Source organism: Nestor notabilis, unplaced genomic scaffold (genome assembly GCF_000696875.1).
Source record: "Nestor notabilis isolate BGI_N333 unplaced genomic scaffold, ASM69687v1 scaffold2433, whole genome shotgun sequence".
NCBI lineage: Eukaryota > Metazoa > Chordata > Aves > Psittaciformes > Psittacidae > Nestor > Nestor notabilis.
In genome coordinates, this window is record NW_009921310.1 from 56,600 (window position 1) to 82,352 (window position 25,753).

The window sequence follows — 25,753 nt, forward strand, 5'->3', positions numbered from 1 at the left end:
AAGTGCTTTAACACAATTAACAGCGTTAGCATAAGTGTTTTCCAGCAAAATGTGTCCAAGAATTTCTATGTTGATCCTTCTGGCAAGGCATATTTGTCCTTATGAACATATTAGTTATATTAGTTTTATTTGGACTTAAGAATTTCCTGGTGTAAATAAATACAGTGGGGAAAAGAAATACTATAGTATTTTCATCAGCTAGCCAGCTGTTTCAGTAGAACAAGAAACATCCATGTACATGAGGATTTTGGTAGTGTTCCAGACAAAAGATTCTCTTTGGATTTTTTTTTTCTTTTTTACTTTCAGATTTAGAATTCCAGAATCCAGAAAAGCTATATAGAATCAGAAAAACACAGGGTAATAAATACAGTCAAAACATTGTTTGTGGGGACACATACCATTCACATAGAGAACAACAGAACTCCTATTCCTTCCTGCAACAAAAGTATATTCTCCAGCATCAGAGTAAGTAGTTTCAAAGATGCTCATTCGATGAATTCTCCTTTCTACCACATAACTGTATCTTTCCTCATATTGGAAGTTGATCTCAATACCGTCCTTGTACCATTGTGGTTCAATGTCATCTTCATTGACTTCAAATTCAATTTCAGCTCTTTGTCTCTCAAGGACCTTTGAACAAGTAGAATAAATATTAGAAATAGCATCTGTTTTTACAGATGGTCCCACATTCCAGTTTCCTAGAAGGCCCTGACCTTATGATTACAGATTTTTGTGTTAGGACTCTTGCTGGTTAGGTACTGTCTCTCTTCCTTTGCATTATTCTTTGAGTGATAAAGCTATGAAACATCTATTCTCCTGTATATGCCTTACCTGAATATCTTTACGGACGCTTCTGATACGAATGTCACGACCTTCCACTATCAAATTGGCACTGGATGTGTTTCCACCTGCTACTACAGTGTACTGACCAGCATCAGACATTCTTGTGGAAGGAATGATGAGACGATGGACGTATTTCTCTCTCTGAATTTTCATCCTAAGGACATCAGAAAAATGAGCAAATTATTTCCTGTGGAAAATACATAACGAAAGTCAATACAGTATGGAAGCAATCATTTACCTGTCACCAATCTGGAGTTCTTGTCCATCCTTCATCCACTGGACCTGAATGTCAGGTTCTGAAATTTCACATTCAAAAATTGCCCTCTTCTTCTCCACAACCTTGATGTCTTTAATATGCTTCCTAAATTCAATGTGACGAGCTAGGGCAGAAAAATAGTAGAATTAGTGCCATGATGATATTTAAGCCAATAGAAATCAATAAATATGGAAAAAAAAAGGGCAAATACCTTCCACATATAAAGTGGCTGATGAAGCTGCTTTTCCAGCAACAAAGGTGTATTCTGCAGCATCACCAAAATGCACATTTCTTATGGAGAGGGAGTGTGTGAGCTTCTTTGTTCGTATCTGGCATTTATCAGTCGATTTTATTTCTACCCCATTCTTTAGCCATTTATATGAGATACCTTCATAGTTAACAGTAACTTCAAATGTTATTGTATCTTTCTCTTCAGCATTGATGTCTTTTAGCATGGAGGTAATTAGGATGGCTAAAAGAAAAGGACATGGTTTTGGGTTTTTTATTCTGCTTTACTTTGTCTCAAATACATGTTAACAGGTTCAGAGATGTTTAAAATTCTTTAAGATAGATTCTGATTCTTTATAATATTACAAGGAATGTTCTACAATTAATACTGCAATTAAATTCCCGCAAATTTCTGAGTGACATAGGAATCCAAATTCTATCTCCTATGGTGGCTTGGCATTTAGGCATGTTGGCCTAAACAGAGGAATCCAGGATCTGACTTTCATGTTCACAGCTTCTAGATGTCTTTTTAAAGTGTGATTAAGACTGTTAAGGGTTATTTGAAAATACCTGTACAACAGTGCTGTTTTTTTCTGAATTGCACCAAGTGTATCTGTTATCACGAACTCTGTTACTGGTAACTGTAGAATATTCTGGCTAATTTCATTCTTACGTACGTTTTACAGTCAGGGTTGCACTGACTCTGTCGTTTCCACAGACAAACGTGTATTCTGCAGAATCGTCACTGCTCGTGTTCATGATATTGAGCTGATGGAGTTTTCCCTGGACCACTATTTTGAACTTTTCACTCATTTCAATTTCCACGCCATTTTTCAACCAGACAGCAGGCACATTGAAATGAGAAACTTCACATTGAAAAGAGGCAGTTTTGGTCTCAGGGATCTCAATATTTTTCATGGTCTTTGTGATGTGTATAGCTAAGAGGGGGAAAAAGAGGACAAAAGAAAACAAAAGATTTTTTTTAAAGTCTGTATGTGTGGAAGACTGCAAAAAAAACAAGAGTAACAGGCTATGAAGTGTCAGGTCAAGTTGTTCAATATAAGTTTGTGTAGCAATTTTTATAATTACTTTCTTACAAACTTAGTATACTTACTTTCCACAAACAGTTTTGCTTTACACTCAATTTGCCCAACAAGAGCTGTGTATTCCCCAGCATCAGCAGGAGATATGTTATGCAGCATAAGCTTGTGAACTTTCCTTTGAGAGATCATCTTGTATTTATCACTTTGTTTAAGCTCAATATTTTTGTGGAACCATCGGACTGGTACAGTATCATGGGATACGCTCAGTTCAAAGGAGACAACAGCGTTTTCCAAAGCAGTCACATCTTTTGGTTTTTTAATGATCTTGACAGCTTGAGGAAAAAAGTTAGCAAGATTCAGCAGTATGTTCATTTTTAATTTGAAAGGAAATTAAATTAATGAAATTAAGTAATTAAAGCAAATACTCAAACCAGATCGACTTACTTTCCACATGAAGTCTGGCATTTGCTCCTATCTTTCCAAGCTTAAAGCTATAAACAGACTCATCAGTGACAAGACAGTGTTTAATTTTCAGTGTGTGAACAGTTCCTTTCACTGTAATTTCATATTTGTCATTTGATTCAAGTTCAACACCATTTTTAATCCACAAAGCTCCTTTCACATCAGGATGGGTGAGTTCTACACTGAAAACTGCCTCCTGTGTTTCTGTAACAGTCAAGTTCTTTAGTGTCTTTTTTATTTTAACAGCTAGAAAAAAAAAAAAAGAGAGAAAAAACACCTTGAGAAAACAGATCAAAATTAAAAATGATAGTAAATATAACAATAATCTATATAAAGTTGAATCATGGTGCTTCATTTTAAAATATAGTATGCATATATTAATTTATACAGTTTCCTCCAAAGTGGTGTGCTTGGAATACAAAAGAGAACATTTACTTGTATCATCCATAAGAAACAGGTTTTTTTATTTCATATGTTTACTACACAACTATCAAAACAAGATTTTCTACCTCCTAACCAGTACCTTGAATAAAACGTGTTTTCTGTTAAAATACCATGCTAAATTCCAGAAATGGAGACTCCAAAATACAATAAGTTTGCTACCTCAGAAAGCACATCGTAATATAAAAGTATTTTCAAAAAAAACCAGCAGAGAAGCAAAATATACTGGTATCTTACGGCCTGATCCAAGACACAGTGAGTAATGCTAGACTGAATCTTAAAGAAATCAGTTGGTTATAAAAAATACTGACCTTCAACTTTCAGTTTGGCAGTTGTCTTTGAGCTTGCTATTTCATAGCTATATTCACCCATATCATCCATTTTCGTGACAAGGATATTGAGCCTTCTCTTTACACCATCAGATTCAGCACGGTACTGATCTGTCATAGCTAACGGTCTACCATGTCTTAGCCACTGGCCCTCTGATTCAGGATTTGCCACCTCACATTCAAAAACAGCTGTCTGGGACTCAGTCACAGTCACATCATTGAGCGGCTTTGAAATGGCACCGCCTGTTGGGAAGCAAACCACGTTTTTGTTTTGTTGCTGTTCAACTTTCCCCCATACAGAAGTGCAATCACATGTAAAGAATTATTTGCCCTAATTTGCAGCATGCCCATAGACATTCTGAGTTCTGTGAAAAATCAAGAATAGAATGTGACCTGACCATCACAAAAAGATGTTTCTTTATTCTATCCTAGTTATTCTCATTTATTATTTTTATTATCAGTGCAAGCATACTGAACTCTCAAGACAAAAAACTTCTATTACATTAATTACATCAAAAGCATACTACAGCATTCCATACTATGGATCTGATTAGGCAAAAGATATTAGTATTTACTTAAAAGCTTTGTTGAATTCAAATTATACCAATCACAAAATATAAGGGGAAGAGCAAGGAGAAGATAGAGAAAAGATAAATTAAAGACAAGAAAAGTGCAGAAACATCACAATAGCTACAATTAAAAAATAGAGTACATCAAGAATTGTTTTTAAATCACAGTGAAATAAAAATCTTGGACTTTAACAATACTAACCTGCTACTATAAGCTTTCCAGATGTTTTCTTCTCTCCAGCATAAAATACATATTCTCCTTCATCATCTTTCATCATCTTCACCACTGTCAATTTATATATTTTGCCATGTGCTTCGATTTTATAGTTAGGACCAGGCTTTATTTCTCGGCCTTTGAAATGCCAGATTACATCAATCCCTGAATGGGACAGTTCCACCTCAAAGGATACATTCTGAGTTTCAGTGCAGGTGATGTCATGAAGACCTCTAATAATCTCAATTTCTATAAAAAGAATAGATTACAAATATATTTGTTATTTCCACAGTCTTGTGTTTTAAAAATTAATTTCACAGTGCATCTTAAAGGAAACCTACTTTCAACTGTGATATTGCAACTTGTTTCAACTTTGCCAACCATTAGCTTATAACGTCCTTCATCTGATGCGTATGTTCTGGTAAGCACTAGCCTCTGTTTAGTGCCTTTACATACAGCTTGTACACGTTCTTCAGGCTTTATCTGATGATCATTTAGGTACCATTTGGAGGAAGTCACATCAGGTGCTGAAACTTTGCATTCAAGGATAGCTTTTGTTCCTTCAACTACATGAACGTCTTTCAGTGGCACCACTATTTCCACACCTGTCAAGTTAAACAAAAGATCATCATGAAAAAACTAGGCCTTTGAGAAGAAATCCTAAAGGGCCAAAAATCAAACGCACCTTCAAAATCGTGATAATGACTTACTGTATACTGTGATCTGTCCAGTGGTTGACAGTCCAAGACCAGGAGCACTAAAAGAGTAAGCTCCACTGTCTTCCTTTGTTGCATCTTCTATCAGCAACATGTGTGACTGTTTATCCAGCACAATGTGAATACGATCACTTGACTGAATTTCGTGACCATCTTTCATCCAGACACCTTCCACATTTTCTAGGGAAACTTTAACTTCAAGTTGTACAATGTCTCCCTCACAGACTTTTTGATCAGTAAGTCCTTGAAGAATAGCCATGGGACGAGCTGTGGAATGAAATGAAGTTAATCCTCATAACAGATAAGCAGAATATTGAATATTAAGGCAGTATGGGATATAGTGATATAGCCATAATGTATGATGTAATGTAGAAAATCTATAATATATAGACAATATAAGTATTAGAAATGCTTACGCTTCATCTTCAGTTGGCAATGAGTCCTTTTTCCATCAACAACAAAGCTGTACTCCCCTTGATCATCTTTAGTAACATCTTTAATAGTGAGGATTTGCCGACCACGGCGGGATGTGATCACATACTTATGATTAGAAGTGAGTTCAACATTGCCATGATACCATTTCCCCTCTGCATCTTCTGGGGAAACCTCACATTCCAGTTCACCTGAGAAGGATTCTGGTACTTCAATATCCTCAAGTTCTTTAATAAACTCAACTGCAGCACCTACAGGCAAAAATAATTACCTTCATGAATAAGATTCATTGGATACCCCTGATGAAAACATTTCTTATTAAATGAGCTTAAGGAGATTTATATTTATATAATAATATACCTTATATATATACACACCCCTTATACACCTTATCTATATTTTTATATATATGTATATAATATAAAAGGTATAACCATTTTACATAACCGTATCTCCAAACTTTCATACTGGATTCTGAGAATATGAAAGCAGCTTGAATATTTCTTAGTGGGCTAGACATCAGTTTAAATTGTTTTATTTCTTCCTGTTTCATTTTAGCAGTACTGCATGTTACTGTGCTGTGTGCTTCTTACCTTCAACAGTAAGCTTTGCAGTAGTTTTTATGGATTCATCTTCTATCAGTGCACAGCTGTAGTCATCAGCATCAGACATTTCAATTGCCAGTACAGAAAGAAAATGAGCCTTTCTGTCTGAGTGCATCCTGTATTTGTCCCCAGAATGAATCTCAATTCCATCCTTAAACCATTTCACTTTGACAAAGGGTTCTGATGTCTCACATTCAAATGTTGCCATCGTGTCTTTTTGTTTAGCAACAATATCTTGTAACTCCTGGGTAAAGTTGATTAACTGCTTGGCTGCAAAACAATATGCAATGAATCAACAATGTGCTGACCATATAGACTGTGATAAGCAGTACGATGGAAGTAAGAGAATTTAAATTACCTTGTACTAACAGGAAAGCATGGCTAGAAGTTTCACCAGCTATATTGACTGCTTTCACCATGATGCTGGCAGAATCATCGGAAGTCACGTCTCTAATGACTAATTCGCAAACATTGTCTTCAGGCCAGTACCAGTACACACGATCAGTCCTTTCAATCTCCACACCATTTTTGAACCACTGGCACTCAGGGTCTGGTTTTCCCACCACTCTCACACGGAAGTGTGCATCTACCCCCTGGGCTACAGTCTGACTCTGAATGCGCTCAAGTATCTTGGGAGCCTCCATGCTTGGACTAAGCTCAATCTTCTCTGGTTTGAATGTTGGAATGGTGATCTTGCCTTCAGGAGGAAGTGCTTTCTTCTCTTCCTCTGGGATCTCTTTGGTCCAGTGAAGAAGTTCTTCTTTCGTCTTTTTCAACATTTCTTCATATGATTCATCTTTTTTGCGAGACTTAAGTTCCACAGCAGTGATGGCTTCATAATAGCCCTCTTCTGTCCTACGCTTGAATTTACTACGCAGCTCTTCAGATTCTTCTGAAAGCTTCTCATGAGTGATTCTTTCAGCCCTTTTCAGTTTCACAACTTCTTTGGTTGTTGCCTCTGCAGGTCTGTCTACCTTCTGTACCTCAAAGAGAAGTTTTCCAGGCTCTGGCAGTACAGGCTCATGTTTGGGTTCAGGTGCACGACGAAGAACAGATCTGAAGTCTTCCCTCTGCTGGATCTCAAGTCTCACCTTATGTTCAATAAAGCCTTCTGGATTCTCTGCAGTGACTTTCACCTCTCCGGTGTCATACGATTTGCAGTCCACAATATCCAGGTAGTAGATTCCATCATAACGGAGTCTAAACCTTTTGCTTTTACGGATGAGCTGTCCATTGAGGTACCAGTTGACCTTGGGCAAAGGATAGCCGGTCACACGGCAGCGGAATCGTGCTGTTTCACCTTCCAGGACTCTTGCAGGTTCAGGAACCAAAACAATATCTGGTTTTTGTTTTTCCTTTTGGTCCATTGCAACTGCAGGAAGAGCACCCTCCTGGGCCATTCTTTCTAACTCTTCAATTCGCTGCAGTCCCCTTCTGCCTTCTGGCAACTGGGATTCCTCCACAAGGCTTTTCTCATCCTTGACAATCAGAGTAGCTGATGTATGGTCTGTACCATATTTGTTAGTTGCCCTGCAAGTGATCACTCCACTGTCCCTGGAATAGGCTACTCCATAGTCCAAGCTACAGTACCCAAACTCATTTATCATGCGGAGTCTGTTAGCTGCTTCCAAGGGTTTGCCATCATGCAACCACTCCACCACCATGGTAGGGTCGCCAATTGGTGTAAGCCTGCACTCAAAATGTGCTGGTCCAAATTGTTTGAGCCTTAAAGATGTAAGCTTCTTCTTAAAAAATGGTTTCTGTTGCTTTTCTTTGTCATAGAGATCTCCTTCCTCCCATTGCTCTTGACCATAACGCAAATGGAGAGGTTCTAACTCTGGAGCTGCAATCTCCTTGGCTTTGTAAGTTCCTTTTGGAATGATTAATCTCCTTTCTGGTTCAGGTTCTGCATGTTCAACTTCAACATTTACTTTGCACCGAGTAGTGTCCCGCCCAGCTTTATTAATAGCAGTAGCAGTATACCACGCGGCATCTTGCCTGGCAGTAGATTCGATTTTAAGGGCAGCTGCCCCTTTGGTTCCCTCAATCCTGAAATATTAAAACAATTGGTTTTTTACATTTTTTTGCACTTCTTTATCATTCATTTTTTGCAATTCTCCAAAATTAGGTCAAAACCTCCAAAGGCACATCTCTGGAGGAATCAGACATCTTTATGGTTATTCATGTTTATGTTTACGAATGTAGTGCCTAAGAATAAAACAGATAAGGATAATAAACCCCAGTCTTGAATTTAGTATTGGGTGGTGGGGTTTTTTTGCCTGTCGACTTCAAAATCAGAGACAGATGAAATTTCCTGAAATCTCTGTTATAAAAGCATTGGCTTTGCGGAATACAAAATTCACAAATAAGCTTGAAAAGATGGAGTGAATCCTACAAGATATTTTAGATGACTTCACCTTGCTGCAGTGCAAAAGGTGTAACCTCAGTAGCCATTGGACTAGGCCTTTAATGAATCTCTTCTATGGAATCAAGGTTATACAGCATGCTGTAGGAGACACTAGGCAGGGTGGTGATTATTAACTCCTTTCCTATTTAAACAAAATAAAAATGCTTACTTTATTTTAGGGTATTTGTGAGGCACAATGATGTCACTGTTCTTCAGCCATACAATGTCAGGATTAGGGTTACCAGTAGCTTTCACTGCCATCTCCAATCTAGAGCCTTCCTTTACGCTAACATTCTTCAGCCTTTCCACGAAGTGTGGTCTGACTAGGTCTTCCTTGGCTGAAAGAGGAAGGGTAAGTTATCATAAGAGGAAATGGCACAACCACGGTTTTTAATAAGAAACACTCCTTAGCCTGCTAAAAATAGCATGCACATTAGATACCTTCCACAGTCAGTGTCATTGAGACTGAAGCTTTGCCTGCCCTGTTCTGAGCGATTACAGCCCATTCTCCAGAGTCCTCCGGCATAGCAGGAACAATGATCAATGACTGGGTGCCGTCTTCTTTGATCACTATTTTATGGGTGTAGTCATTAATCACTTGTTGACCTGCAGATACACATGAATAAAAAAAAAAAGTTGCACTCAAAACAGTGTATCAGCAAGATGTAAAATGCATAGAAGGTTGTTTTTTAAGATTATTTCTTGATGAAAATGAAGCTGATGTACCATTATGGAACCAGTATGTCTCTGGCATAGGTCTGCCAACAACTTTTAAGTCAAATCTTGCTGTCTGCCCCTGTGAACATTTAAATGATGTAGGCTTCAGGACAAAAACTGGCTTGTATAGTCTCTCTAGTTGTCCTTCGTCAGTTTCTTCTAATCTGCGGGCAGGAGAACGAGAAGGAGAACTGCGAGCAGGAGAGCGGCTTGGAGATCGTGGTGAAATAGACCTGGAAGTAAAAGATAAGACAGACGTATGACCACATCATATAGCAGTGGGCCGACATGCTAGAAAGAGTTTAACATTTTCCTTTAGCAAAATTCCTTCTAAAGAGGTTATAACCAATTTATCTATAAGAAATCGCGACAAAATTATTTTTTATTTGTAGTCAATTTTCTTTACGTTTTTGAGAGCAGTTTATACAGCTGAATAGCATACACCACAGCCAGGGAAGTTTTGGGGGTGTGGATATTGTACAGATATGGATGTAATCCTGTGTATGTTTGTGCGTGTGTGTATGTATATGGAAACAGAACACAGTACATGGCAATGCTGGATTTTTTTCTGGCATAGAAATGCAGCTATTTCAAGGGTGGGAAATAAGGGTTGCACACAGTACCACAACTCCAAGTGTAAAAGATTTTTTTTTTTCAAAACATCAGTACTTCAAAAATAAATGTGGTTACTGAGGTTGGAAATCTGATACTGTGACTGCATAGGCATGTGAATGATGGTACTCTGGAAACTGCATTGCTCATTAAGAAGGAAAATCAGACAAAGAGTTGGCACAAAAACCAGTATAAGCCATGAAAACAACATTTATAGCACCTCTAGAGGCACACAGACTCCAATAACTTAAACTGTTTAGCTGCTATGTAATGAGTTTTTGGTTTGCCTCTCAAGCACACTAAAATCTTATGAAATTTATATATTACTGTGTACATACCTATATCTTCTCATAACTTCTGGTCCTGGCATATAACCTGGAATTGCTGTGGGTGCAAGTGGCTCAACGTAGAGTTTTGCTGAGCAAATGGCATTTCCTTTCATGTTACTGGCAAAAACAGTATAAATTCCTTCATCTTCTGGTAGAACAACAGGCAAACGGAGACTGGCACTTCCGTCTTGCAAAACTTCCATGTGGTAGCGCTCTCCATGCCTTATGCGCTTACCATCTTTGTACCATGCAATCTGCATGGAAAGAAACAATGAAATGTTATGTGAGCTCTCCTACAGACAAAGATCCAGTAATGATCCATGCATAAAACATACTACAGTTTCCTACTTTTCAGCTGATGTGTCATCACAGCCTATATGCACGTGTTAACATGAATATTTTTACTTGAAATACGACTAAAATAGTGTGGGTTTGCAGTCGCCTGAAACATGAATTTGGAGCTAGAAACAGATACAAAGCCCACTTTGATGAAGAGCAAAGTGACCTAGATTGTGTTCCCCACTTGTGTGGGCTAACTAGGAGATACTCATAAGCAAGACCAATTTAGCCAGTAAATCAAACCTACCTCTGAACTGGCTAATCAACCTAACACTATTATATTAAGGGACAAAAGGAAAATCCAGCTTAATATCAAAACAAAAGATTGGATTTCTTTTGAGATTTTCTGTTTTCTATGCATAATGTAGAATGTCTGACAAAGAGATCTTAAGGAATTTTTCAAGTAGAGCAACAGATTTTTTTAAAATAGATTAATGTCATACAGGTTTGAGGTACCTTTGGCAATGGATATCCAGTTGTCTTGCAATGGAAAGTAACTCCTGTTCCTTCAAAAGTTCTGTAATTCTTTAATCTTAAATCAAATCCTGCTTCTATAGCTTCAGATTCAGAAATATCGACCATCATCTCCTCTCCATCTTCTTCAAGAAGTTCATCTAAGGTGGTCTTAATAATTCTGAGTTCAATTTCCTTGATAAGTCTTTCTTCAAAAGAAGAAATATGGAATTCCTACAGAGAAAACCAAAACCAAGAGTTCTGTGTGTCAGACCTTGTAAAGAAGTGATTTGTAGTTTACCAGCAATTTGTACTGGTAAAGTGTCAGTATACAAAATCAGTATGGAGTGGTAGACATACCTCATCTACAAAAGTTCTGACCATCACTGTATCTTTCGCCATTTTCTTCCTAATTAGGGCTTGTTCTTTTTCATATTCTTTTTCAAAGTCACCATATGAAATAGCTGGGGCTACCTCAGCCACTTTAGGTTCCTGAACATACGCAGTCACCTGAGTTTGGTACATTGTTTCTTGTTGCGATTTTATGTAGGCTTCAAAATCAGCTAAGAATTAAGAACACAGTAATTTTGATAAATTTTTGTGATTTTTCACTGGATTGAATAGAGAAAATGAGTACAGATCTACTTTACTGGTTTTGGTGATTCAAACAGAGTTTCTGTCTGTTTAGCCAATAAAGAACAAACAGCAATAAAATCCAAAACTCAGATGAGCTTTATAAATACGTACAAGTTTTACTGTGTTATTTAGGTATTCTAGTTCTGCAAGTGAAAGCGCCTGTAGAGGTTATTTTGCAATTTCTTCACCATGGCTCTGTCTCCTACAAACTTTCATGCATTTTTACAAGGACAAACAACCAACCAAAAAAGAAAATTTAGCTCTTTTCCCTGTAATAGAACAACCTATTACTTGATTAACTTCCTTTCCCCACATCATTCTCTGAACATCTTCCGTTATGCAGACTGTTATGGATGTCAAAGGAAGAAAGTTCCTATAGGTCCACATTCTAGCAAAGAATAAAGTCTTTCCAGAACCTGAGGTCAAATACTCTGTCTTGCAGAAACAGAGCCACCCTTTACGTTTCTTGAATTGACTAAACTAGGATGCATTGAATTTGCAGCACAATTCAAAATATTTTTCCCAACTTAGAGTTAAATTTAAGAAATATTTCTCTCTTTCATTGAAAGTACAATGTACCTTCTTCTAGTAAGGAGACCGTTGCAGAAGCTTCGCCATGTTTATTACGAACAACAATAGTGTATTCTCCGGCATCGTCGGCAAAAGTCATGGAAATTTCAAGTTTGCATTCCCCGGTTTCTCTTTTGTAACTTACTTTGTATCTGTAGAAAACACAAAAATTCAAGTTTTCTGTAATTCTGATTAACATACATCTTAGCGAATTTGATTTTAATCATAAAATTAATTGGAAGCACTCTTAACTTGTGCAAGACAAAGATTGAAACTTCAGCAGGCAATTCTCACTCAGTGAACCTGCAGAACAGTGCAGGGAAAGTAACCATGCTGAAACTAGGCTACAGGTCTACTTTCTATCTGTTGTCACTAAAATAAATGGAATTCAAGCAGCAGTACAAACAGAAATGTCAGAGGTCTAATCATCGGACTCAGTAAAATGGCATATGCTATGGGCATGTAATTTGTCCTAATATGGGTCATTGTAGTGTGGTATATTTCAAGAATGCTACAAATGGGTTTTTTCCTCTCCTAGAAAGTGTGTTGCTTTCTATAGACAGCATTTGCATAGGGAAAATGCAAACATTGCCCAGAATCATAGAATCATAGGATCGTAGACAGAACAAAAAAATGTACAACTTCTTCCTGATTTGTTTTTAAGCATATGTAGTGTTTCTCATTTTATGGTCTTTTGAATGTTTGTGTTTTAAAACTTAGCTTTCTAAAGTCTCATATTAAACATGATCCTATGATTTTCCAGTTTAGAAATAAAATTTCACAGAAATCAGTGATGTTGTTTGGCTCAGCATCATTAAGGGACTGAAAACTATCGTAATGTAAATTATGTTTAGATAGATTTTGTGCATTATATTTGAAGTACCTGTAGCCAGTCGTTAGAGGAACTCCACCTTTTTTCCAGTAGACATGTGGCTTTGGGTTGCCCCCTACTTGGCATTCGAAAATAATGCTCCCACCTTCAATTAATTTATGTACTGTCGGTTTTCTTATGAAGAAAGGAGGTATGGGTTCTCCCGATACTTCCTCTACTGCAGCAGAGACATCTTCCATTACAATGTCTTTTGTCTCCACGTAGCTGAAATAAGATTCCAATGCAGGTAGGTGAGCTGATGTCTGAAGCTCTCTTAAACAGAATGCAAGAAACTAAATACCACAGTAGCTATAGTTTGTTTAGGAAAGTAACTTTACCGTTTCTCTTCTCTAACAGCCTTCTCAGAAATGGTTTCTCGAGTCTCAGTTTCCTCTGAAACTGCAATGCAAACATCATATAGTGGAATTTAAAATACATTAATAGTGCTTAAGCAATTAGTCTAGTTGTCACAAGGAAAGAGAAGGTAAAGTAGTCAGTTGGTTCAGAGGGCCAGGTACTTCCACTGAGGAAGCAATTTAGGAGTCTTCATCAGTATACAATTGGCCTTTTCCTCATGTTCTTACAGCCCTGTTACCTAACAGCCCTGGAATACAATTCAAGGCATACGCTCTACTTCAGAGCTGACAAAACATCTAAGTTACATTACTAACAATATTCAGCCAACAAAATTATAATCTTCCTGTTTTAACAAGAGGAAATGGCCTGAAGTTTAGATTGGATATTAGGAAGAATTCTTCACCAAAAATTTTATCAACCATTGGAACAGGCTTCCCAGAGAATTGGTTGAGTAACCATCCCTGGAAGTATTTAAACAGGCAGATGTGGTGCTCATGGACATGGTTTAGTGGTGCACTTGGCAGTGTTAGATTGGCAGTTGTACTCAGTGATCTTAAAGGTCTTTTCCAACCTAAATGATTCTATTAGTCTATAAATATACATACCTTTCACGTATAAGTGGCAAGATGTGCTGACACTGCCAGCCTTATTTGTAGCAGTGCAGGTAAATCTTCCACTGTCTTCTGCAAAAGCTTCACGAATCACAAGGCGAGCAAGTCCTGCTTTGAAAGTTATCTGAAAGTCCATTGAACTCTCAATCTTGTAGTCTTCCCTGTACCATGTCACAGTAGGCTGAGGATGACCAGAGATATGGCACTCCAGAGTTACAGACTCACCTTCAGTCACAGTCTGATTTTTGAGGCCCTATATGACAAAAAATAGGTATCACAGTCAGTATATATTTTCAGTACTAAACAGACATTAAAAGAACTAAAGACTATTTAAATGGAAAAATTAATGTCTACTTCAAAACAGTGTTCTGCACAGCAGTGTGTCCAGGGAAAAGAAGGCACTTCCCAAAGGGAAGTATTTGAAACTGGCTTTGGGATCTCTGAACACTACTGTTATTAAAAAGAAAATTAAAAGTTAGGTTGATGTTTGTGCAGATCATGGAGAGAAATTGTTTCACTGAAGCAAAGGTCAACCTACTATGCAATAATTGTGAAGACTCACCCCATAACAGACATTCAAAATAGTTTGTGTCAGAGAAAACTTGTGTGGCAGAGTAAGTCTAATACAGAGTTTAAAAGATTAAAGACAGTTTTCATGTTCAGGTCTTCAAAGATAAAATTTAAAATGCAAAATGGGTAAAAACATATGAAACTCCCCCTCAGTTACTTACTGAGACTATGGTGGGTGGAGTAGCAGGGATTTCTGCAGGCACAGGAACTCTGGCAGTTTCTGTCACCTAGGTTGTTTAAAACACAGTTAATAAACACTTAACAAAGCCAAGGACATAAACAGCAGAATTTAGATAAAAAAAGAAATTAAAGAAAACCCTTTGCTCGACATAGGTAAATATTAGGTCCTTAGAACATTGTGTAAAACAATGAGAGAAAAGTCAGCAGGATGCTGTAAAAGTGGAAAATTGCAACAAGGAAACAGCAAACAAGTGAGGCTATGCTATGTTTTTAAGATGTAAGTCAGTCAAAGTGATGGAAGTTTGCTTAATAACATACCTTTGCTTCACCTTCTTTCTGCAACATCAAGTGTTCTTCCCGCGCTGCTTCACCCTTAATGCTAAAACCTGCCTCCTTTTTAGCATCGACATCATAGTGACTTTTGTAGGCCTTGGCAGCCTCTCCAAAGGGAAACTGTGGAGGGGTGACTGGCTCCGTTTTTATCCTGACTTCATGAGGCTTTAGCTGAGGTGGCTTCACGGGCTTGGTGATCTTTTGCACAGCAGAAGTAGCTGATAACTCTTTTTGCAGAGTTGCCATGGCAGATCCAGCTATTGAAACCTAAGGAACAGAAAAGAAAGAGTTACAGCTTTGTTGTTCTCTTGTTTTCAAAGGAAACATTAAAATATGTAATTCTTAAGCAGATTGCATATGCACCAGTTGCTTCCTTAGTCACTTATTTGTTGATACTGCAAAAGCTACACATACAAAAATTAAGTTTTAGATTGCACTAGTAGAATACCAGAGATATAATATCCTTGTGTTATTTTTGATGTGTCTAACATCTTACTTTAGAATTTGATCTTTAAATCATCAAGAAGCTCTTAAGTGCAGCATGAGAAATGTTCTCTAAATTTATTCACTTGAGGCCTTAGCTTTCCATTTAATCAGTCTCATACTGCAATAACCTACTAATCATATAACCGTCAATGATTAAAAAAAAGAGATTTCAAAATGTTATTTTAGGTGTTATAACTTTGGAAAACATACATAAATATTTAAAGAAAAATAGTCTAGGTAATTTTTATAGTGTTTAATTTTATCTGAGGAAAAAAAAATTCACTTTTAAAGGTCCAGGTGAAGAGAGAAAGTGTTCTTGAATGAGAAAATTAATGGAATGGAAACTTTTAATGACATGTGAAGGATTTGAATAGAAGAAAGGAAAAAACCCACTGAAATGGATGGTGTAATATTATACAGTCTCAATTTTTCTATTGCAAAAATTAGCTAACTATGTAGTAAACTGCAAGGAAGAAAGAAGCAATGTTTACAATGTGCTAGTGAACTGATGCACATAATAAGATTGAAAAGGGATACGTCTGTTTAAAAAATGTAAGTTGCATGATACGTTTATGATTCCACAATATGACATGATGTATTGAAGTTGCACCCTTATACAGATAATAACTTGGTTAAATAACAATTACAAATCAAATTTTAGCAGTTCATGTGTCTGTTCACAGCACTGCTTTTTTATTAGTCAAACAAGCCAACAAAAACTATTGCAGAGAACATACAACTCTTCTTAGGAAAGCACCATACTGGAGTGGGAGGAAAAGCCTTCGGAACGGGTGACCCACTTGTTACTATAAATAAGCATGTTATTCTTCTTGGATACAATTTTCAATTCCTACCTCATATGTATGATCTGGTTTAGGAACAGCAATTTTGGAGACTGTGAAGTGAGGACTTGCTGTGCGAGGTCGTGGGTGTTCAACGTGAATTGTTTTCTCCATCTTAGCTTCTGCTGCTTTCCTTATCTACACAAAGCAATGTAAAAAGTTGTCGAGAATGTTATGCTGTTCTCCAAACTGAAACAGATTTCACTGGGACATAGATTTTGGAAAAGAATGCAGTATAAACTAATGTCTAACCTCTGTCGATATCTGAACTTCTTTCTTTTCAGCAGCAGAGATATGTTTCTCAGGAGGAACATAGACAGTTTTAACTTCTCTAGTGACAACATGACGTTCTGCTGGGGCCTCAGCAACCCGGTCTGTTACAGCAGCAACCCGATCTGTTACTTGCTCTTTATAGCCATATTCCAAAGTTTTCTGTTTTACATAGGCTTCATCTGCTTGTTCTTGTTCCCAGGGTGATCGGACACGTGCCTGATCAACTGCTGCAACAACTGTAGCTACAGCTTCAGCCCTTTTTCCAGCTTCAGTCTATAAATAACATTTGCAAAATTTATACAAATATTCATCATTATATTAAAAGCTTACATATATGGCAAATACTTATAAATATAATGCTCCAGTAAAGTATGTTCCAAACAAAGAGTGCATACATATGCAAAAACAATAATGTAAACATCAAATGTGTTCACCCATAAATACACTTCGGAATCAGTAGACTCAGACGTAGTCTTTTCTAAGCTCTATCTATGCATATTCAGATGATATATATGCTTGTGTGCTTTATACATATCAATATTTGTATGCAAGCTCTCTTTTAATACTTCATAGTCACATTTACGGCTACTTATAGCAGCTATGTAAGTGTGCACATACATTTAAAGTCAGTATGTTGATCAGCTCCATATAACTGTTAGATGCTACTAAAACATAGCTTTTAGTAACTAAGAATTACTATTTCAGTCTAGCACCTGATATGAATGTATTTACTAAGGAATATACCCATAAAAATCTTTACCCCAGGCATATCGGTTGATTCAGAGCTAATCTATTTAAAATGATTTTACAAAAGAAGGAAAAGTAAGTTTTCTGAGGAACTGGAAATAATGCATTTGTATTAGGAATTTTCCTTTTTTCTTATAACTGATAGCTACCGTCAACTTCTGTGTTAGCAGGGTCTAAATTTCTGCCTGGTCAGACAAAAATAGGTAATAGGATGATCACTACTGCTGTTTATTATTACTGTCATAACTGATTTGGATGTAGCAACGAAGCATATGACATTTATGCCTTGTAGATGGAATACCCCCCAATAGATAATTTCATGCTGATCTTAAAGTCATTATCACCTTGAACTAAAATAGCAAGTGAGGCCAAAATGCGATGGTTTGCAGGGATTTTTATTATTATTATTAATATTATTATTGTTATTATTAAAAATAGTGTTTAGGTAACAGGGACATCTTATTTAATACCATTGTCTATTTCAAAATCATTATTTGTACCAATTTGAATTTTGTCCTAAATTTACATCATCTAACAACTACAATCTCTTAGCAGTCTGACTCCTCTGAGCTTTATATGCTATGCTCTGTTAATTATATTTTATAAAATTATTTTATGAACGTACTATGCTGTTTCTAACAAAGTAGATAGATAGAATTACATAAAAGCCATTGGCTTTTATAGCCCACAGTTATGCTATTCTTCCACATATGCGAGTTCCTGGCTGTATTATAATCAGAAAGCTTTTCTACTGTGGGAATCCTACTGGAACAAAGCTATGTCCACTAGTGTCTGATTGTCAGAAGTAATAAAGTGTACAAACTTGAATGGATGTTAACGTTTGTATTATACAAAGAACATTACAATTCAAACTTGAACAGATAGTGGTTGTTTTATCTGACAACCATAAAATTGCAAGGAATCATCATGTAGAAGAAAAACTTGCAGTCAGAAATTCGAACAAGTAAACATTACTTGATTGTCATCAGTAGGGAGTAGGCTTTCAGAGAGAAATCTGACTATAAGTCTTAGAAGTGGCATTTCCTAATATTCCTTTATGTCTAGTGAGACAAAAACCTCTATCACCAGAAACTTAATGATACTGCCTCTGTTGCTTAACAAACTTGATGGGTATGTTACCAGGAATTAATTTGAAGGCATTCTATTGTACCCAGGTAACTCTTAAAAGGTAAGGTTTGCAGATAAAACAAATTATAACAGTTCATTTCACATCTTCAACAGCTATAGTCACCTGATCATAAACTAGATGAATTTTTTCTTGCTTGGCTGTAATTTCTTCTTTAGTTCTGGACACCGTGACTGGTGCTTTGGTCTTATCAGTGGCAATTATTTTCGGAGCTACAGTAGTTTTCTTAGCTTCCTTTTTAATCTAATTATTGTAGCAAAAATAAAAGTTTCAGTTACATATGATCTTGAAAGATATTTGAACAACAGGGTAGCATTTTGGAATGGGAACAAGGAAAAAGAAGGGGTTAGATCCTTGTGCACTGCACACAGCTCTGCATTATATGTATACTGATAAGTATTGTTACACCCTCACACCTATTCAAGTAAAATAATGATTAAAAAAAAATAGTTAAAATACATTTCAAGAGTCAGTTATTCCATTCCAAAGGTCAATCAGAAGAGAATTATGGGCAGCCTATTAATGAAAACATTTAGGAGAACAAGATAGACGTGGAATAATAAAGTCTAATTAACAATAGTTCTGGAAATTTGTAAGAGGAATAAATCATATTAAAAATGATCTGGAAATGTATAGTTAGTATTTTTTGAGGGACACATAAGGTTTGTAAAGAAGCAAGGATAAAAACCCAAATATGGTTATAATATTGCTATTCACCTTTTCATGGGTTATGCTCACTTGTTCTTGCTCGGTAGCAATTCCTTCTTTACTTTTCGATATTATGACTGGTGTTTTAGGTTTATCAGTGGTAATTACTACCTTAGGTACAGAAGATTTCACATCTTCCTTTCTTATCTAGTTTTTATGGTAAAGAAAATAATAGTAATCAATTATGCCTGTTGTCAAAATTACACAGCTTTTCTGGAAAGTGGGACAAAGCTTCAGAATGTGTATCAGTAAGAGAAAAAAAGCACTTGACAAATGGAATAAACCCTTTGTACAGACCAAGCTATAGCCTATCTTATATGCTAGCTGAAAAAAGTCATTAGCATATTGTATTAATCTGTGTGTGAGTTGCGCTATATCATTGTTGGTTTGTAGAAACTGTTTTCTGTTTACAGAAAAATGAGTATTACTGACTTAGTGTTTGCTCCCCTCAGTAGATGGAACTATTTCATCAGTTACTCCAACAAAGGTTTCACAATATAGTCTAGCAGATGCATTCAATCCTCAGACGAATATGAACTTCATTAAATCAAACTCCACACATAAATATCGTATCATGAGAGATAACCTTTACAATTTATCTTCAGAAATCTACCTTCAGACAAAAAGCAAAGGTCATTAAGGATAAGATGAAGTTCTGTGTACGCTGGCAATAAAAGCTATAATGTTCGAAGGATCTGTAGGATCAGCAGCTTCACTCTTCCTCTGTAGACAGACCTGCCCTGAAGTGAGTAGGCCTAGACCTGTGATGCTGGGCTGGACTACCTTGTTTTATAAACTTTTCATTTTGTAATCTGCTCTTCATAAATAAGCAAAGTGAAGATATGTAGCACATTGGATGAAGAATAAGGTTTTATAAAATTTTTGGTGTATAACAGTGAGTTAAACATCTGTAATATTAATTTACCTTTTCATGAGCAATTTCCACTTGCTCATGTCTGGTAGATATTTCTTCTCTAGCTCTTGATATTCTTTCTTGTTCTTTGGCTTTGTCTGTGGCAATTACTACTGTGGGTACTGGAGTTTTCTCTGGTTGTTTTCTTACCTAGATGTTTATAAATAAAGAAGTTTAAGTGATATATTGTTTAAAAATATAAAGTATGTGATTTTTGATACATTTGGAAAAGAAGATAAAACTGAAAGGGAAATAAAATGTCAAACTCTGGATTTCAAAATCAGAAATAACAACATAAACAGACTTTTTTATAAAACATATATACGTTTAGCATAAAAACAATACAACATTCCACAAATAATTGCTTTGATACTGAAAGCAGTATAAAAAAAAAAAATTGATCAGAGAAAAACTGTCCTGCATCATAATCAGTTTGAGAAAGTATTGGATATTAAAAACAAGAATTAGGTAATTTTCATTTTGTCAAGAAGTTCAGTCATAATCTGCACACAAACATGTAATTTTTTTCAAAGGTGGATTTCTATTTCTCAGTACCTTAAACATAGGTTACACTTCATTCCTCATGCAATTCTGCTAGAATGCAGATGTAATATTTCTCTGTAAAAGCTGGTCTTCCATTAAATCACGCTTGTCTGATAAAACGCATGCTAAATTAATCTGGATCAGTATTTCCAAAATTGATTTCAATGCAGAATGAGTTTTTGCTCCTTTTTCTGACCCACTGTGCTGCCAACATACAAAGCAGGCTACAAATAGCAAGCTTAGTAAAAAAATCAGAGAAAAAAACCCACTATACAGTATATAAAAAATAGATTTCTTTTTCTAGGTTAATGTTTTTCAAGTTTAGCTATCACATCCTTAGGTATTAATGGAAGTGAAATAAAAAAGGAATCATCATCAAGGAGAGACACGAGAATGATAGCAATGTAAACTAGAACAGTGAACATCTATGAGGAGGAAAAAATAGTATTATGATATGTAACTTTTCTTGTTCATAGGCTTGTCCTTTGATGAGACTTAGATTCTTGAACAGAGTATGACAATCACAGGTAACATCTGTATTCACCTTTTCATGGGAGATGTGCCTTTGTTCTTCTGAAGTAACAATTTCTTCTCTAGTTCTCGATATTACTGTTTGTTTTGTGGCTTTGTCACTGGTAATTACTACTGTTGCCTCCTTTCTCATCTGATTTTTATAGCAACAAACAAAAAAAAAAAAGCCTTAAAATTAATTTTAACAACTTGATCATCAAAAGAAGAGAAGAAAGTAGAGAAGAGTGTAAGTGAAGGAAAAACACTAAGGGAGAATTATTTTATACCTAGTGCGGAAATCGTAAATGAGGTATTAGAGGGAAAACTCCATCAGTGTAAGAATAACGTTAGGGAATAGATGACAAGGGAGAATACAGGATCACCTTCATAGAAAGCATTCTTAAACTTAAAAACAGTTTAAGAATAACTAGTTCAATCCTGCTATGATGGAAAGGGATGGGAAAAGTGATCCATGAGCATTCCTTTACAGTCATGCTTTTGTGGTGCACTGGGTAATGTCTTGTTAATTCCTCACAGTCAATCATGCCTTGTTTGCATGTTGAATGAAGGGATAAAGGGGAAACCATAGAATGCCTGTGCTCTGTTTCTACCTGCTCCTGAACAGGTTGAACGTGGACTGCGGTCATTGCTGTTCTTTTAGCAGTTTGCTCTACAACACTTGGAGCTGGTTCTCTCACCATGGCTTGATCCACAGCAGCAACAACCGTAGCAACAGCTGCTGTTTTTTCACTGTCCTTTCTCACCTATATTAGTCACATCAAAAGACGTTTTTTTATGTTTTGCATACACTCTGAAGAAGCACAAAAATCAAGTACAGAGAATGTTGCAAAGAAGCATTTAAATATTTGCAGCAGAACTGTCAACAGCAGGTACACACACGTTTTTATACACAGCCTTCTATTTAGCAGATCTATTCAGCAGTGGAAAGTCCACACATAGAACAAATCCAACGCTGTTTCAAAAGATAGACTTTACCTCTCTAGCACCAGCCGCAACCTCACCACTAGTGGTAACTTCTTCTTGGACCCCGTATCTCCCTTCCCATCTTTCTTCAGTTCTTATTTGGGTAGCACTTGTAGATACTCTTGTTTCCTTCATCTGGGCTTCTGTGGTTGCAGTATATCCTTCCTGCTTCCAAGGAGGAAGGACTTCAGCCCCAGCTGTTGTCACTACATGTGTTTTACGGATTGGAGATGGAGATTTCACTGGTCTAATAGGCGAGGTGGAGATTCTTCCAGCAGGAGAAACTGACCTAATATAAAAATAAAGTATTAATGTAATTAATGTAGTGTCATACAACAGTTATACAAATAATTTCAGCCTGAATTTGAATTCACCCTCCATTTAGGATATCTTCACTAGTTTGATTTTACAAAAGTTTTTGAGGTGTTCTACTTGCAAATTACACTTATATGATTTTAACATTATGCTTAATGTGTGTTTCTGTCATACTCATAACTGTAACACATCTTCATAGTAGCTTAGTTACGTTCCCGAAAAGAAATAAGGGCAAATTTGAAGGGCATTTCGCTCAAGTACACATATTTTTTATATACATATATATAAAAAAAAATATTAGTTTCCATTTGCTCTATTCTAATTCTTCTAATAGGAATAAAACAAATGGCTTACAGACTGTGAGTATTACATATTACATTTGTGGTCCAGTCTCTGTAGAGAGACAAAATGATTAGAGTAACTGCTTTTTGTAAAAAAAACCACCTAGCAACAACATAACCTTACGTACTGCTGCACCACATCTCATTTCTATGTGTCATCCATTCATGTGTTCAGACTGCAAGCAAGATTCTGATCTATATTTTTTCCCATACTTACATTTAAAATTTCTCCAACAATAACTGGCAGCCACTTAGAAAGTGCTAGTTTCTCAATTTTGATATTCCAAAAAATTTGGTCCCAATCCTAATAGATAGTTTGAAAGCATTTTTCAAAATTATTTAATAATCTTTCTAACTTACATTTTCTTTGAGATGAATCCTTTTATACTGTATTTCCCAGAGAACATTAACATATTGCAGCAGTAGGGGGCAGCAGCATCATATTAATATTTGGATTTATTTTCTAATTTGTTGTACGTCTAAAAGTGGTTTGACAAGCAGTGGAGTACAAGCTTCTAGTTCCATACACACTCTAGATGGCACTATTGAATTATTCTTTCATCTATGCAGCTTGTTACATTTCCTCCTGTACTTGCAAGTTATTCTCAATGGGGCAAAGTTCACCAGCATACCTAACTCTGACAACTTAAATGGGGCTTTTCTGAGCACTCAGCTTGGAGACATTCCTTTCAGGGTGCTGAAACTGCAGGACTTCCAAAGCAGTTTTCTCCTTACCTGCTTTCTCAGCACACACCTCCTGGGGGTTCCCAGACCATGAGCCCTGCTCTTCATAGCACTCACTTTCCCTCTAAGACCCTTTACACAGCAGAGCTAAACATCAATTTTCCATAACTGTATTTACCTTGCCTACTTTAAAACATTAATTCTGCATACACATAGAATGTGTTCTTACCATTCTGCTTGCCACTCATCAGAGTGTCATTGTTCTTTTTCCTGTTCATTTAAAATAATCAAGGACCGACCGCTTTACTGTTTTCTTCTCTTTCACCATGAACTTGAAGCTTTGAGTGCTATTTGAGCTGTCTGTAGAGCAATCAAATTGAATTTACTCTCTAAAGGATTTTCTTCCGTATGGGATATATGCACACCCTTCTATTGCAGTGACAAATATAGCACATTATAGCTCACCATCAGAATAAACACAGTTAGTATTAAGGCAGTGCATTCTTTCATTTTACACTGTGTGATACTTTACAGTATTACTTCTGTGTGTTAAAGTTGATTCAAAAAGCAATCTTGTTTGAAAAACTTTACCTTACTGGTGAGGGTGTTGGTGCTCTGACATGTCTTACAGGTGATGGTGATTGTCTAACAGGTGATGGTGATTGCTGTCGTGCCATTTGTGCTTTTGCAGCAATTACTGGTGGGGTTGGTGATTTTGATGTAGGTCTAGGAATCATTCGTGGCGGTGCCTTATGTGGGAGCTGTTGGGCTGCCGCACCTTCTATGACCATTTCAATACTTGTAAGTGATCTGGCATCAAAGTGGGCTTCAGTCTTCTACAGCGAAATCAAGAAAACAAGTCTGAGGTACTGTAGAAGTCATCACCCATATTTTAACCTTATCTGCTTTGTTTTTGAAAAACATACCTTTTCAATTCTGGCTTGTCTTGTTTGTGAAATCTGAGCAGTCGAAACAATTGTCTTTGTCTTTTTAGCAGGAACGGCTTCTTCCTCGCCTTTTGGAAGAGAAAACATGGTCAGGAGAATTGCAGATGGCAAGAAACAACAAGCAGTTGCAGAAATAAATGAATGATCAATTTCATTTGTATACAAATTTATATAAACAACAGAGAAAATAATTGAGCAACCATGTGTTTTTCCTGCAGTATCTATAGACAGATAATTATGAAAACAGTTGTAATAATATTTCTGCATTACTCTGTCATTAGAAAAACAAACAAATAAACAAAACAAATCAAAACAGTCCTGGATCTCAGATAACTACACATTCTGGAAGCCTGACTGAGTTGAAATCCAAGCAAGACTGCTCTGGGTAGAATGATTCACTGCTACAATTCTCTAAGAACTGTCTTCATCCTTACCAGCCTCATTTACAAGACCATGTACAGTTATGCAGTCTAATATATATCTATTCTATCAAAGCCAGCTTACAAATACAGCTTTGAGAAATCTACAGAACAAAATGAGAACAACTGAAAGTATCCTCAGTGGAGCATCCTACCCACTGAATCCTCAGTTTAAAGACGACCCATTCTGGAGAAAAGCTCCTTTTAAATTCTCAGACAAAAATGTCACCAAAACATTTTTTCACAGCAAGTTAATAACTCTTGAGAAAGAAGTTATGAATTATCATGTTGATATAACTTTGATGAAGTGGTGCATATTGTACATTAAAACAATGAATGATCTCTTATTTTCATCACTTGCAACTCCACCTCCGTTACCTTGAATTAGCAATTCAGCTGTTGAAGTAGCACGTCCCACATTATTTGTGGCATTTACTGAATAGGTACCGGAGTCTTCAGGATATGCTTCTGCAATTATTAAGCTGTAAAGGTCTCCTTCTTGAATAATTTGAAAATCGGGGGAGCTTTGGATTTCTACTCCATCCCGATAAAACTTCACCACAGGTGTAGGGATTCCAGTCACTCTCACATCAAGTCGAACTTGACTTCCCTGTCTTGCAGTCATGCTCTGTAGTCGTTGTGAAAAGTTTGGTGGTGCTGTTCCAGCTACAGTTTTATTGAAGAAATAAATAGAAAAGCAATAACGTCTGTTAAAAAGAACTTTATGGGCTAGATATTTTCATTGGTAGAATTGCATAAAGTCTCTTTCCC

At 36.4% G+C, this 25,753-nt stretch overlaps 1 protein-coding gene across 1 annotated transcript in view; it reads right to left on the bottom strand.

Moving 5' to 3' along the window:
* Positions 1-25,753, bottom strand: part of LOC104403053 (titin-like) — a gene marked incomplete at its 3' end in the record, with an annotated part of 88,968 nt that overhangs the window by 55,962 nt on the left and 7,253 nt on the right. Inside the window, exons 4-40 of the mRNA XM_010011086.1 lie at positions 25,361-25,648; positions 24,543-24,631; positions 24,208-24,452; positions 22,289-22,565; positions 21,904-22,056; positions 21,327-21,446; positions 20,252-20,389; positions 19,336-19,473; positions 18,724-18,861; positions 16,704-16,997; positions 16,464-16,589; positions 15,109-15,390; positions 14,772-14,837; positions 14,035-14,293; positions 13,411-13,471; positions 13,085-13,297; positions 12,211-12,353; positions 11,356-11,558; positions 10,999-11,229; positions 10,213-10,457; positions 9,272-9,495; positions 8,987-9,151; positions 8,715-8,883; positions 6,497-8,187; positions 6,127-6,408; positions 5,518-5,784; positions 5,096-5,368; positions 4,727-4,990; positions 4,374-4,634; positions 3,585-3,845; positions 2,815-3,078; positions 2,442-2,702; positions 2,005-2,265; positions 1,311-1,571; positions 1,082-1,223; positions 832-997; positions 399-630 (exon numbers count right to left, since the gene is read on the bottom strand). Coding sequence (XP_010009388.1) covers positions 399-630; positions 832-997; positions 1,082-1,223; positions 1,311-1,571; positions 2,005-2,265; positions 2,442-2,702; positions 2,815-3,078; positions 3,585-3,845; positions 4,374-4,634; positions 4,727-4,990; positions 5,096-5,368; positions 5,518-5,784; positions 6,127-6,408; positions 6,497-8,187; positions 8,715-8,883; positions 8,987-9,151; positions 9,272-9,495; positions 10,213-10,457; positions 10,999-11,229; positions 11,356-11,558; positions 12,211-12,353; positions 13,085-13,297; positions 13,411-13,471; positions 14,035-14,293; positions 14,772-14,837; positions 15,109-15,390; positions 16,464-16,589; positions 16,704-16,997; positions 18,724-18,861; positions 19,336-19,473; positions 20,252-20,389; positions 21,327-21,446; positions 21,904-22,056; positions 22,289-22,565; positions 24,208-24,452; positions 24,543-24,631; positions 25,361-25,648 — 9,153 coding nt within the window. The remainder of the gene's footprint in view (positions 1-398; positions 631-831; positions 998-1,081; positions 1,224-1,310; positions 1,572-2,004; positions 2,266-2,441; positions 2,703-2,814; positions 3,079-3,584; positions 3,846-4,373; positions 4,635-4,726; positions 4,991-5,095; positions 5,369-5,517; positions 5,785-6,126; positions 6,409-6,496; positions 8,188-8,714; positions 8,884-8,986; positions 9,152-9,271; positions 9,496-10,212; positions 10,458-10,998; positions 11,230-11,355; positions 11,559-12,210; positions 12,354-13,084; positions 13,298-13,410; positions 13,472-14,034; positions 14,294-14,771; positions 14,838-15,108; positions 15,391-16,463; positions 16,590-16,703; positions 16,998-18,723; positions 18,862-19,335; positions 19,474-20,251; positions 20,390-21,326; positions 21,447-21,903; positions 22,057-22,288; positions 22,566-24,207; positions 24,453-24,542; positions 24,632-25,360; positions 25,649-25,753) is intronic.